The sequence below is a fragment of the Takifugu rubripes genome, chromosome 20 (genome assembly GCF_901000725.2).
Source record: "Takifugu rubripes chromosome 20, fTakRub1.2, whole genome shotgun sequence".
In the NCBI taxonomy this organism is placed as follows: Eukaryota; Metazoa; Chordata; class Actinopteri; order Tetraodontiformes; family Tetraodontidae; genus Takifugu; species Takifugu rubripes.
Genome location: NC_042304.1, coordinates 9503898 through 9517804, shown reverse-complemented (window position 1 = coordinate 9517804; position 13907 = coordinate 9503898). Strand labels below are relative to the sequence as shown.

Sequence of the window (13907 nt, the reverse complement as noted above, 5' to 3'; positions counted from 1 at the left end):
ATTTTCACCAAACTGTAAGCGCAGGGAAAATGCTGCCCCTGGCGGGAAAACGTCTTCCTCACCAACAGCATGCAGGAAGTCATTGTAATGCATGAAGGTCATGAGGGGATCTGGCAGCTCCCTCAGCCATTGTTTGACCAGACCCGTCACTGTGTGGATGGGATAATCTTCAAGGCAGACTGCGTGGGGCTCTACACACAGCATGAAACAAACATTACATTTCTATCCAAACTGACAATCAACATGTTAAATGCCCAAAAGAAATTGCCTAACCGGTCTCAAGTCTCTGGTGGAGTTCTTTCATTCGGTTGGCAGAACCAGACTTCCGATAGATGCCCTCGGTGTAGAGGCCCTGCATCTCCACGTGCTCCAGCATCATCTCCAGCACCATGGGCACCGGGCTCTTATCGTTGACCAGGTGACACACTCGCACCCCGAAGTGCTGGCCGGTGGACTCCTCGTCACACTGCGAATTCAAAGCAATAAAGTTAAAATCCTGAAAATGCATCGGAGGGTTACGACTCCATCTTCAGGCTTAATACAAGCAAACACTTATCATCAAGCAGTCTTGAATATAATAATAAAACCTACTTTTTTGGCAGAGAAGGTGGAGCAGTCTGCGGTTATTTTGCAGAGACACTTCTTGTGACACACCATTTTACAATCTAAAATATAAACAAAACGCAAGATGTTAGTACAATAATTTATTCGATAAGTGTTAATTGCATCTATAATACTTCACTTTAAAGAACTGAATCACTCACAGGTGCACATGTAGGCCTTCTCCATGGCCCAGATGTAGGAGTTACACTGGTCACATGACTGCATGATGCTGACCTGGTAGTTGGTGAAACTATGGTCCAGTGGGCTTTCCATCTGACAAGACAAATCAGGATATACAACACACCATTGTTTAAATGTAATAAACATGTCACTAATGTAAGTCTACTATGCAAACTTACACTTTTATCTTTTGACCTCCTCTTCTTCCTGGTTTTAGCAGGCTGAAAACATAGAGAGGAAATAAGAACGGATGCAGTCGTTTTCAGTTTGAAATGTCACAAAGGTCAGAGTCGCACCTTGGCAGGCTCGGCCTCCTCCTTCTTCATCTCTCCTCTGATGAAACCATCTAGCACCGACTGGAAGAGGTTGACCACCAGTTTGACCTCTCCTTTCTGCTTGTCACCCGCCAGGTGGATCACTTTGTTCTGGTAGCCAGTCATCAGACCTTTGTAGCCGATGGTGGGTTTCTGGTAGGGCGCACAAGAGAAATGAGGAAGAGGCTGGAGGGATAGCCTTTCAGATGGTGTGTGTTATGTGCCTGCAGACGGACTCACTGGGAGGGAATACATGGCTTTAATTGTCTCTCTGAACTGCATAGTGGATGTGACAAAGATGGCCTCTGTGGCCGACAGTGACTTCCCTCTCGTACGGAAATCATTGACCTACAAGAGGAAAAATAATTGGTAGAATAATTGAAATAAATAAGATTTACTTTGACTTTTAGCTCTTTTATGCACCTGGTTGCCCAGAAACTCATCGAGGTGCCGCAGCTCATTGGCGTTTGTGATTTCCCGATCCAGCGAGGCGTTCCACTGCTCAGACACCCGCGTGGCGCGACTGATCTTGATGGTTGGGTTGCGGCCTAAGGCTTTACCAGCACGATCTCCCTGGGATTGGGAGGGAGGCCGCGATGGATGCCCAGAGGTTGGAGCTGTTTTAATATGATCGGAGAAATACATAGGAGGTGAATGGCCGCGCTTCTTTTCTCATGCAGAATGTTCAGTATACAGAAGTAACGAGGGGGAAATCAAATCTGGCGTGAAGTTATTCCGTTAGAGCAGAGTGTGAGCCTGCGCGGGTCAGTGTTGTCTCAGAAAGCAAACAGCAGGGCTGTTCAGCCCTGAGAATGAAAACTGTCTGTTTTCTTTACATGCCTCGACTCGGGTGTCCAGCAGTTGTGGTTAAGTTTCTGCTTTGTGATAAAACATCAGTGACTTCAACATTTTTTCTCAAAATAATAACTCTGGGATCAAATATGATCGGTTTGCTTGTTTTCTTGTCAATTAGAGAATGCTGTCCCGATTAGAGCCAGCTAGTGACTGGAGAACCCGATCATTCCTGACGCAGTGACGCTCTTCTGAAGCACGAGTTTAAACCCAGGCTGATTGTTCTCCTGTTTTCTTTACCTTCCCCTCCTGCAGGCCTCTCGTTCAGGATCTGGGCAAGTGTCAACTCTCCATTGTCTGGGGTCTGGGCCTCCTTATGAGGGCGTTTCTTGAAAATTTTGCTAAAGACACCACCTGATCTGTGTAACACAGAAGCACAAAAATGTTCACAAACCAAATGGCAACGCAACAAACAGACGCCTAGTTTTGCATGTCTCATGTTTCTGAATTCTTCATCCTTTGCCTCCCTTATGAAATTGATTCTAAACCAGTTGAAGGCGGCTGTCTCTGTTGGCATAACAACAGAAATCCAAAGCAAAGTGATTCATGCAAATGCTGTGGATGACATCACAACCACTTCAACCCCAGTGACCGTTTCTACTATATAAATCTATTTATGGAAAATGCTTTACTCTTATCCCCACACAAGGACATGAGGATGCACTGATTACACTAGGCAAATAGTTTCCCTCTGAAGTGTCTCTCCTGCAGGTACTGCTCAGTGACCATGTTTTTCCATCCTCAGCATTTCTAAGTCGGGGCTGTGCGGTACCTGTCAGGCGTGGATGGAATCGACTGTGTGGAATCTTGGTGAGCTGAACCCTCTTGGTGTTTCCTCCTGAATGAGCCTCCCTTTGAGCTTTCACTGAGGCTGTCTGAGGGGGAATTCAGCTGCACAGCAGAATCATTTCAGGTGATGTATGTGTGAAGAGTTAGCCAGCAAAGTGTCGTTAAAAGAAAATCACAATACCTGAAGAGCACCAGCTCCTTCTGAGCCGGGAGACAAACTGTCGATTGACGAAGAGGCTGTTTCAGAACTGTAGATAAACCATGAAAAACATGAATAAGATGGGAATCAGTTATTTTATTACGTTTGACTGCACCTGTCAACTAATGTTAATGGCAAAGCATGAGTGGGGGTCTGATCAAGACATACAGTGGGGTTTTTCTCCTGCGTTCTTCCTTGCTGTGAGGCTGTTGCGGGCTGGTACGCTCAGACAGCTCTCCATCACTCCTCCTCCCCCCCCTCCACTTCTCAGGCTTCTCCTTTATCGCCCCAGGACGCCGTTGCAAACTGACCGCTCCCGTACTCTCGCTCACGCCATTTCTGTCAGACACGGGCTGAAGAGGTAATGTAGATGGACGAACGGGACCTGCAGCGGGAGATGTTTTTGTCTCTTTCTTTGCCGCTTTGTCCTCCTTCATTTTCCAGGCCACAAAAGTGTACTGGTCCAGCTCTTTGCTCTCTGCTCGCTCTTTCAACCGTGTCGCCTGGGTTTTGCTCTTCAAAGAGGATGTGTCATCCTTGCTGCCAGCCGAGGAGGAAGCCCGTTCAGTCTCTCTCTGGTTGTGCTCCAGTCCTCTCCGCCTCCTCTGCTCTCTTTTCTCCTGGCTTCTGGATAACTGGCCCTTGTTAACGGCTGAAGGTTTTGCTCTGTTTTGGTCAGCGTCAGAACATACAGAGGTGTCATCGAGAGACTTTTTATCCATTTCCTCCCCTGTAGTTGAAGGCTGAAGTGTGAAGATCCCATCAGAGGAAAGGACAGATGTGGAATCTGACTCTGCTGGTGTGTGGTTCTCTAAATCATCTTCTCCATCCCTCTCTTCTAGCTGAGGGCCAGCCTCAGCCAAGGTACCGTTTAACTCCAGATCCATTTCCATATCATCCAGCTTTTCACCCTTGACCCCTTCGTCCTCTCTGTGTGAGCTTGTGTTGACCTCCTCCTCCGTTTCCGGGGCAGTGAGGTTATCATCCAGCATCTCCTCAGTGATTAGTTCTATATCTGGATCTTCCCGTGTCTGAGGTTCTTTTACCAGTTTATTTTCTGCTTCTTCTGCCATCCTGGCTATTTCCTCCCTCTCTGCTTGCCTCTTTGCCTCCTCTTCTTCGGCTTTTATCCTTGCTTTCTCATCTTCTATCCTCCTCCTTTCTTCTTCCTCCTCTGCTTGTCTCCTGGCTTCCTCCTCTTCTTCCCTTCTCCTCTTTTCCTCCTCTTCTGCCCTTTTCCGAGCTTCTTTTTCCTCTTCCTCTTTTCTTCGCTTCTCCCCACGCAAAGACTGGCACCTAAAAATAAATAAAATATGAATATCATGATAAACAATGTCTGAAAATGCACTTAAATGCTTTCCGATCTCTATGTGCAGTTACCTTTTACGTGCCGAGTGTCCCCTGTAGAGTGCTTGTATCTTGGTAGCAACTTGTTTTTTACGGTGATTCTCTGATCTCTGCCAGTGTCCTCTCCACACGGCCTGAATCAGAGTAGCTGCTCTTCGCTTCTGCTCCTCTTTGAGGTACCTTCGCCATGAACTCTAAATAGGAGAGGGAATATCAGAATCACACTGTATCATTTTCCTCAATTAAAAAAAACAACCTTTTAAACATTCCAAATAAACTCTAATACACCCTGGACTGGTCGCACAACCATCATGGAACACACATATCACTTAGGAGTCATTTAGAGTCTCTAATCAACCTTATATGCAGGTTTATATACTGAGGAAGGAAAACAGACTACCCAGGGAAAAACCCACACAGACACTGAGAGAATGCACAAACTCCTTGATGTTTTCCATGAACAGGAGTAAATGCACCTTGTGCATGTGCCCAAAGTTTCTTTCAAAAGAACACCTAAGATCAGCCTTAACTGTTTTGTTTTTTATTTTGTAATTATTATGCCTTAAATATTCAGAGTTAGCATGAGCTAAAAATAAAACTGAATTGGTACAAAATATATATTTTTTAAAATTTGCAAGCAGTTACATTTGTTCTTGACTTTTCACTGCAATAAAATGCACAAAATTAGTGCAGAAATTCATTTTTAAGAAAAATGCTGGTTGAAAAGTTACAGTTAAAGCAGATAACAAATCATTTCTGCTGTGGGTTTACCTGTATTAAAATGGCAGCCTGCCTCATGTCCAGAAATTCTTTTCTCTGCAGATGAGCTCGGAACCAACGCTGCAGGAAGATGATCTTGCGCATCACATCCTTGTGTAGTGTATCCTGCAGCTTCTGTCTCTCCAACTCCTTCAAGAACACCTGAGCAAAGGACAAACTGTGTCACTTACAAGCACTGACATAATGTGGAGGGAAACATGCAACCTTTAGTTACCTTAGTTTTCCCTATTTGGTATGTAGCTGGGTCTAAGCCCATCTTCTTCTCGAGTAGCTCTGAGATGTCCTCTTTAAAGGACTTGGTGTCCTTTGGAAGCAAAACCCTGAACTGATTTACAAACTCCTGCAAACATGAGAGTTGATGCAAAATTAAAAACTGAGCTGCAGGTTTGAGTGAAATCCTATGTGGTACAGAAGATTGGTCAAATCTTAATACCCAATATTGTAGCGGGATTAAGTGGCGTAACTCTACAGTACCTGGAATGTGTACTTTGCTCCGTAGCCTGACCTCCTGATGCGAACGGTTTCCAGCATTCCTGTATATCTGAGCTGCTGAATCACCAAGACCTCATCCAGATACATCTCCTTCTGCTCAATGACACCAGACCCATCACATATTCTAACCCTCCTACAACCGGCTTTCCTACTACTTATTACACCCACGATGATCTTATTTCATCAAATCACAGCAAAGATTTGCTCTGACCATAAATGTAGTCTAGAAAAGTCAAGTATTTAAGGTTTGAGTAGGAGAAATACAGGAGGGGCAAACAAGCTGAAAATACATATACATGAAATAAGAAATTCTAAGAATAAGCAATAAAGGTTTTACCTTCTGGGCATTGGAGCGGATACAGCGAATAAAGAAAGGCTCTGCTCTGTTAAGAGTCTCCAGTAGTTTTGTCAAAGAGGTCTGTAGAAAATCGAGAACAAGCTAGTTCCAAGTTCAGACGCTGTGTTTGGATTTCTGTGTGACACAGCTGAACGTACCTGGAACTGGGCACTGATGCTGGGAGGCTTCTTCTTCTTGTGAAGGTGGAGAAGAGATTTGGTCGTGCGATCGTGCAGAGTCAGGCCCACGATGAACTTTAGAGAGCGCGAATCCAGCAAACTCTGCACGGCAGAAAAACATTTACATTTATTTCCACCTGGCACTCATCAGCACAGCAGAGTCAGGGTCTTTACTGGTGTTACCTTGGGGATGGCCTGCCTGTGTTTGGCGTTCTTCTGTTTCCTGATGGAGAGCAAATGCAATTTAAGTTAAAGAGGGTAAAATATTAAAATCCTGTGAGGCGTGAAGACAGACTGCGTGATGCCAAGTTAGTACGGTTGGATGATTTCTTCATGCGCTGTCAGTGGATGGAAGAAGCACCTAAATGAAGTGATGGATGGTCTCAAAGAAACAGAAACATGAATCTGAGACAGAAACAGGACTACAGTCAGAAGGAGGAGGAGGAGGAGTTTACTGCAGACAGGGTTTAACTGTAAGATATCAGCCCAGCAAAGACTTCACAGACAGGCATGCTCACTTACTTCATTAAAAAAAACTACATAAAGGACTCTGTGTGTAACTTATCAAACTGCTGAGAAACCCAACATGCTTCAAAGCTGTTGACTTTTAAAATATCCGATCACATGTCAGCAATCTTTTGATTAAGTTCATGCTGCGGTTAATGGAGGTATTCGAGGAAGTTCAGCTATTGTCTTCAATAAAAAGGACGCCATCTATATAAATTAAAGGTTGCATTTTCTGCCTGAGACAACTAAACTGGACTGATCTGGCGCAGAACGGGTGCCAGGTCTGTCTGCACACTCACTGGAGGACGTGACGTGGAAAGCGAAGGCGGCCCCAGGACTGCAGCAGCTTGCGTGGGTCCTCGCCATCCAGCTGCAAGTTCTTAATGGAGCTGATGATCTCGGCATGCATATGTCTAATCACACCAAGCCCACATACCCAGTGTAGAGAGGAAAGAAGAGGGGGAGGAACAGGGAGTGGGAGAAGGGAGGGAGGACAAAATCACAAAGGAAGGAAGGAAAGGAACAAAAATGACAAAACATAAAGCTGGGTGTGACAGAACACCATCGTAAGCACCACCTTAGAAGGAAACACCACCGTGGTTACCTGAGACAAGAATACACACTGCAGGATGGCTGAGGGTCTAAAAACTGGCTCATCTTATCCAGTAAGTACAAAATAGACCACCCAGCCATACTGTCACATCCCTTTTAGCACAGAAACACACATATACACATAACGAATGAAGTAAAAAGGAAATTGTTTGGACACCCTCATTGCCACTGTGGTAGTTAACATGCAACAAGCGGAGACGTTGGGTGTGTTTGACCGTCTTTTTCCATGCTGGAACCGTTACTGGTTTAAAGCTGTTACTCGTGAGGCAGTAAGAAGTGCGGTCCTTTGCTGAGACTGGTGTTACACTGAAAACCGGAAGTGGTGGTGTTAATATGGGACTCCTTGTGCGTCCCAAAACTAGTCCATGCAGTACTTTTCTATACTTACCTTGACTGATTATGACAACAGAGGCCAGGCAGTGAAGGAATGAGGCATTGAGTCACACTAAATCCCCCACCCCTCACTGTTCACGGGTTTATGCATTTAACATCAGTTTGTAACCAGGAGGTGTCAGGTCAAATTCAGAGGAACTACCAATGCCAGATAACTGTAAAAGGTTTGGTTCCTTTCTGAGAATGCTCACCCTACCCTGTCCACACAAGCCTGCTTCAAACCTGGGAGGCTAATCAGAGTAAGCCAGTACAAACACCTTCCTGTGCGATACAGCAAGAATAATAAGCACAAGGAAGGAAAAAGTCTGATCCAGTGCAATCAAAATAGTATGGTATAAAAATAGGAATTATAAAGAGGAGGAAAGAGGAAATGCAAAGTAAAGGGTAACTTTTGACTTTTGATTGCAATGTTTACCTTTAAGATAAGTTTTTTGTGAGCATCCTCAGTATTGAAACAAACCAGTATTTAGTGGATTACCAAAAATCAGTATTCCTTCCTGCTTGGCCTGGTGCTTTCTTTCTTTTGTTCAGTCCACCACACGCACTTACTTCTTATTCTCATAGCTAGCAAAGATGTCTTCAAAAGCCTCTAGAGGGCGCTCCTCTGAATGATCAAAGTAGAAATCGAGCATAGACACTCGTCTGTGGAGGGGAGAGGAGAGAACCGCACACACTGTGGTCACCAAAAGGTGAAGAGGACAAATGAAATGAAGAAGACCTCTAAATCCGTTTGACACACTTCTGAATTCATCTTATCCAGCACCACACGATACACGTGGATGTTGACAGTTGGCTTTAGGTGCTGCAGCTTCATGAGGTCAATAAAAAAAAGCCTTGTTTCATGAAAGAGAAGTCAGTAAAAACATTATAAACAGGATTGAATGCCTGCTTCCGTGTCCAGGGGAAAGAGTCCACCAAAGCAAAGATACCACACAGTTAGAAAACCAGTCCAAATGAAGACCAAGACAGGAATGTATAAGGATTTTAAGTGCATTACTCACTTGTACATTCTGTCTACGGGAGCATTGGATTGCTTGAGCTCTCCTAAAGGAGTTCTGGAGGCTGGACGAACAACACCTAGTAAAAAAAAAAAGAAAAAAAAGTACTAATTACATTAAATATCTGATTGGAATATAAACATCAGTCACGTGACTGCTGGACTTTTGAGGCTTTGTTCTTTGCCTTGATTTAATTTAATCTTCACTAAGCCTCGTGAAAAACCTTCACCGTCATTGGACGTGTGAGGGTATAAAAATAGCGTAGCAGATTGAGATCGTCACTGAAAAAGTTCTGAAAATCTTTTCAAACCTAATTTTTCTTCTATTCTTTTTATGCTTAACTCAAAGGCTTATTCAAAGCCTTATAATGTAGACTATAAAATATTCTTTTTACAGCTAACATTCTGATCTCTTGAGAAGATTTGTGTCTGATTAAGATTATTTTGCTGGAAAATTGACAATAATAATGCACCTGAAGTCTTGGCGGCCCGAGCTCTGCCTGCTTCATTGAAAGCAGCCAGTCCTCTGATAGTGGCACGCAGAATTCCCCATCGAAACATGGCCACTGGGTCCATGCCAATCAGTTGCCGCACATAAGCGCTGTCACTACTCCTCAACAACGCTACAATGTCCGAACGCATGTGGTCTGTGTTCTTTTCCCGAAAATCCTGTTGCGTTGTAACACAATAAAAAGATTAGAATATGCCCAATCACCACAGAGATGAAATAAAAAACAATCTTTGCTCATCATCCTTACCTTTACTTGATATTTCACTCTACCAGCAAAGTGTTGGATGACGAAGGCGGGCTCCATGACTGGGGTGGGGACAAAGTACTTATTCCCTTGGTGCTGCTGCTTGATTTTGGCTAATAATGTCTCATCTGTGGCATGGGGAAAGCTAAGGTGCAGAGATATATATATAAAAAAAAGCTGGTCATCTTTAACCACATAAAAATTCCAATTAAATCATTTTCTTACTTGCTCTCTTCATCCAGCAGGTAAAGCAGACCGGTGGGCTTCTTGCTGATGAGATGAATGCAGCCAACATTGTCTGTGTAGTCTATGTTGTGCCAGGTGATTCCCTCTGCTTGGTACTCCTCCTGAAGGAAGCAAGACAGGACAAAGTAGTTCAGATGATACGACTTTAACAGTCATACTGCCATTGTGCATTTCACATTCCATCTTCTTCTGTCAAGTGGTCAAAAGACTTTTAATTCATCTTAAGTTCAAACTTCACAAACATGCGGCTTGGCTTTATGAAACTTTCCATGTGCAAGGTGTCATCTGGACATGCAAGCATCCAGTGGATTAACTCCAAATGTGATAAAACAAGTACTTTGTATTAGAGTCTTTTGTATAGAGTCAATGCACTAATTTCTAATTTAAAATACGCTTAAAAACTTCAGTGATATTTAGTTGGGTACTGGGCGCACAGAAAACTTGGAGTTACCTGCTCCAGATTGAAAATATGGTGGTTGAAATAATATTGCAGCTGTTCGTTTGCATAGTTGATGCAGAACTGCTCGAAGCTGTTGGTCTCAAAGTCCTCAAAGCCAAAAATGTCCAGAACACCGATGGACAAACACTAAAAAACAACAGTAAGAACAGAAATGAGTACAATTCAGGGAAATTCATTAATTGAAATCCCAAAGATAATGATAAAATGATGTTTTGACAGATCTGTGTTGTTGTGTAGGTTTTTGAGCCATTCTCTCTTACAGGTATTGATTCCTCCATATCTTTCTTGTTAAGCAGTGCGTGATTGATGCGTAGTACAATCCAGTCAAACAAAGCACTGTACAAAGATTTGGCCATGGAGTCTCTGGCTGTGATTGCCTGATTGGAGGGAGAGGACATGTGAGGTCATAAAAACGGATAAATATGGATGGGTTTAGCAAAAGATATATTATCCGGAGGGCCAAATTATGTGAATCTGAAGACCTCTCCAGAAATGAAACCCCTACCTCGGGGTGACTGTAAGGGAGGATCAGCTTGTCATTGACTGTGACCGTTTTCCTCTTTGTCAGTGCTTCAACCAGCAGCTCCTCTTTGACCTTGGGAACCGACCACAGGATTTAAAAATGATGACAAACATGCAGACAAATATGGAGTCACATGGCAGTGAGAGCAGATGTTACCTTCAACAGTTCTGAGAGCCTGGCCAAGACCTCTGGTGGCCCCACTTCCAAACCTTCCTCACGACCATTTGATTTAGTCTTGTAGGTCACGTTGCCCAGATACAAAATGGCCGAAAGAACAGAAAAGATCCTGCAACATGGTCACCAAATTCAGTAAACTGACAGCAGCAGTGCATCTCAGCATCCATGAGGTTTGACAAGGGTATTATGATTAACGTGCTACATCACAAAACTCTCTTAAACACGTTAACAGCTTCACTTACTGTTTCTTTGTGGCGGAGAGGAAGCCAACCATCTCCATCGCCTGTTGTAGTCGTTCAAAATCATGGCACAGGTCTTCTTCATCTTCTATCCTAAAGTTTTGCTACAACAAATACAGTTATATGGATGAATAATGAGGAAAAACGCAAAGGGACAGAAATGCACGTCAACTGGTTTGATCAGAAGTGAATAAAACGCAGGGTGAGAGAAGAAAGGGGTAGAGAACAAAACCTCCTTCATTAATATGCAGCACACCATGTGCGCGGTGTGCTGGGAGTGCATACAGCAGCCTATTCAAAACACGGCACTGCTAATGAATGCAGGGTCAGTGAGCTGCAGCTGTAACTTAAAGGATTATTTACACATAAGGGACTGTTTATATCAAGGAGACAAACTCTGCACCTGCTTGAGGTAGGAGTACTCCTCAAGTGGTAGCAACTTGAACTCCTTCCTCTCTTCCTCTGAAGCACCAAACAAAAGGTAGTAAAAGACGTGGTAGTTCCTGGAAAACAAAAAAAACATCCCTCATATGACTGTAGTATTAAATAACAAATGCAACCATGAGCTGTTTAATGATTTGTCAAACAAGTATAAGTAGATATGAGCTGTTTTGACAGTGACAAAGGGCCAGCGTGATTAAGAGTCAACATAATGGAAAAAGGCAATAACATGATGACTATTTTTGGAAATGATCAATATCAGTTTTCTACTTATCAGTAGACACGCATTCAAATGGCCAGGCTTTGTTGTCAAAGCGCAGGGGGGTAATGAGTTTCCATGCTTATTACTAAGAAACGATGACATCATATATTGCAGCGGCGACTTCATGATTAAACTTGCTACCAATGACAGCAACTGTAGGCAAGGAGATGAGCGGCACATGATGCAGACAGACAGTAGCTAAAACACGACAAGGGTGAGCTCTAAATGCTCTAAAACTATGTAACTTTGGGCATTCACTGATACCAATCTAAATATTAAAGCAATCTAATTAAAGTAAAGGATTTGCTCTAATATTTGAAACTGTACAAGTAGTTATAGACTCCTGTGTCACATGTGTAGCAACAACCACTTAGTCTGCAGTCTGGTAGCTAGTCCGTGTCAGAGTGAGTAACAGGTTATGCAAGACATGGTGAAAAGTAAATGACCATGTGGTGAGTAAGGCTGTCTCTGCTTCCTCCCAGTTGTGTATTTTAGCAACACAACTGCTGAAGTCATAGACAGTCACAATACATTTTTGGTAACCGAAACTGCATTTCTTTATTTAAAGAGTTCGCCAAGCGCTGCCGAATCGGTTAATTCTAATGCTAAATTCAACATAAGCACACAAACATATGCTCAATAACTCAATCTAGGTTAAATTTATTGGTGTAGAGGCAGACACATAAAATCAACAAGTGAAGCCTGAAACCATCACTTGAACTTCATATCCAAACATTAGAGACTCCACATGTTTGCAGAGGGGGCCCCAAAGGGGTCAGCAGAAGTTAGGGGTCAAGACTCCTGCTGTCCCTCCTCACCTCTCATTCTTCTCTCTGGAGACCAGACGAGACTTCTCCAGGAGATACTTCTCTACCACAGCTCTACAGTTCAGGAAAAGAGAAGAAATAGACAAGGAGAAACAAATAAACGTGAATATTCTGTTCGAATCAAAGGTCACTTACTTGTATGTGTGTGTGTGTGTGTGTGTGTGTGTGTGTTAAAGGTCAAATGTGAAAGTGGGCAGACAATATGAGGGGAGAAGCAGAGGGGGTGTGCTGAGCAGATGTTCAGAACAATCAAAGACAGAACAAAGCCTTCAGAAATGGGCTGATGGAGTGTAGCACATCGATACACAAGGTAATGCTCACAAAAACAGCTGTACAACTCAGACATTTATTTATTTAACTGTATAATATAGCTTTGAGGTCATATGATATGCAGCTGTCAATTAGTATTTATTCACTGCACCAGGCCAAAACCATACAAATGTCTAAATCAGAGTTTATAGGCCCGACTAACATTAGTCTGGACACAAAATGGGAAGAGCTGACGGGGTTAGTCATATGCCATTTGGCTGAACGCTCACTTATTTATGCAAAAGACATAAATGAATTTCTGCCTTTAATACTTAATGTCAAGGGCCACCACAGAAATGTGAAAAGTAGAGCTTTGACCATTTAGCGGAAGCATAAAAGAAGAGGCTGAACATAAAGTCTGTGGCTTTCAGGTGATAATCAAACTGGATGCTCACAGGCATTAATTCGGCAGCAAAGACGGACCCTTTCATTAGCTTTCTGCAAGGCCGACAAGCAGCCTTATAGATTTATTACATTTCATTTATTACATTATTACATTTATTGCAGAAGCAGCTAGTGTTTGCATCAGTTCAAGAGACAAAACTCTCCCCTGAGCTTTTAATCTCAAAGATTTCAACTCTATAATTACAGCGCAGCATGTTTTGAGCAGCTTCTCTATTTCCTGAGGAGAGGCGGATGCAACATGAACGATCACACTTTGATGCAGCTTCAGACCAAATTCTGACTACTAAGAAATAGGAAGAACAAGGTTGAGGTCAAGTTTCAGTTTTCACACACTTGCACACACACACACAAACCCAGAGACACCATATTGCAAAAATAGGAATTCACATGACCGTGCATTCGAAAGCACAGATGTGCAGACACGGTTATTAAAAAATAAGTAGAATATGATGCATGCGTGCAAACATGCGAGTGACTACTTACCCTCTGACCACTCCACTCTCCAGGTAATTTACCTGGATAAATTTACCAAAGCGGCTGGAATTGTTGTTGTGGGCTGTTTTGGCATTGCCAAAGGCCTGTCAGAGATAAGAAAAGACAGAAACACACAGTTAATTTCAGCGTATCAGGTTAAAAAAGGGCAAGAAAACTATTGAAAAACTTAAAAGTTCTCCTAAATGCC

General features: G+C 43.1%; 1 protein-coding gene across 6 annotated transcripts in view; it reads right to left on the bottom strand.

Annotated features, from left to right (window-relative positions):
* The window catches only part of myo9b (myosin IXB), a 38218-nt gene that overhangs the window by 4013 nt on the left and 20298 nt on the right, over positions 1-13907 (bottom strand). For 3 of the 6 annotated variants that reach the window (XM_011614860.2, XM_011614864.2, XM_011614861.2), the window contains exons 5-37: positions 13709-13803; positions 12503-12565; positions 11385-11484; positions 10985-11085; positions 10722-10851; positions 10548-10637; positions 10303-10419; positions 10034-10168; positions 9562-9683; positions 9340-9481; positions 9055-9250; positions 8586-8661; positions 8134-8226; positions 6879-6992; positions 6256-6295; positions 6052-6174; positions 5894-5974; positions 5539-5649; positions 5279-5404; positions 5056-5205; positions 4318-4478; positions 3106-4233; positions 2920-2986; positions 2722-2840; positions 2190-2308; positions 1521-1714; positions 1338-1445; positions 1080-1250; positions 963-1004; positions 765-876; positions 592-665; positions 274-466; positions 63-191 (exon numbers count right to left, since the gene is read on the bottom strand). In XM_011614860.2, the coding sequence (XP_011613162.2) occupies positions 63-191; positions 274-466; positions 592-665; positions 765-876; positions 963-1004; positions 1080-1250; positions 1338-1445; positions 1521-1714; positions 2190-2308; positions 2722-2840; positions 2920-2986; positions 3106-4233; positions 4318-4478; positions 5056-5205; positions 5279-5404; positions 5539-5649; positions 5894-5974; positions 6052-6174; positions 6256-6295; positions 6879-6992; positions 8134-8226; positions 8586-8661; positions 9055-9250; positions 9340-9481; positions 9562-9683; positions 10034-10168; positions 10303-10419; positions 10548-10637; positions 10722-10851; positions 10985-11085; positions 11385-11484; positions 12503-12565; positions 13709-13803 (4822 nt within the window). The remainder of the gene's footprint in view (positions 1-62; positions 192-273; positions 467-591; positions 666-764; positions 877-962; positions 1005-1079; positions 1251-1337; positions 1446-1520; positions 1715-2189; positions 2309-2721; positions 2841-2919; positions 2987-3105; positions 4234-4317; positions 4479-5055; positions 5206-5278; positions 5405-5538; positions 5650-5893; positions 5975-6051; positions 6175-6255; positions 6296-6878; positions 6993-8133; positions 8227-8585; positions 8662-9054; positions 9251-9339; positions 9482-9561; positions 9684-10033; positions 10169-10302; positions 10420-10547; positions 10638-10721; positions 10852-10984; positions 11086-11384; positions 11485-12502; positions 12566-13708; positions 13804-13907) is intronic. The other 3 variants (XM_029827656.1, XM_011614862.2, XM_011614863.2) reach the window with 3 other exon arrangements.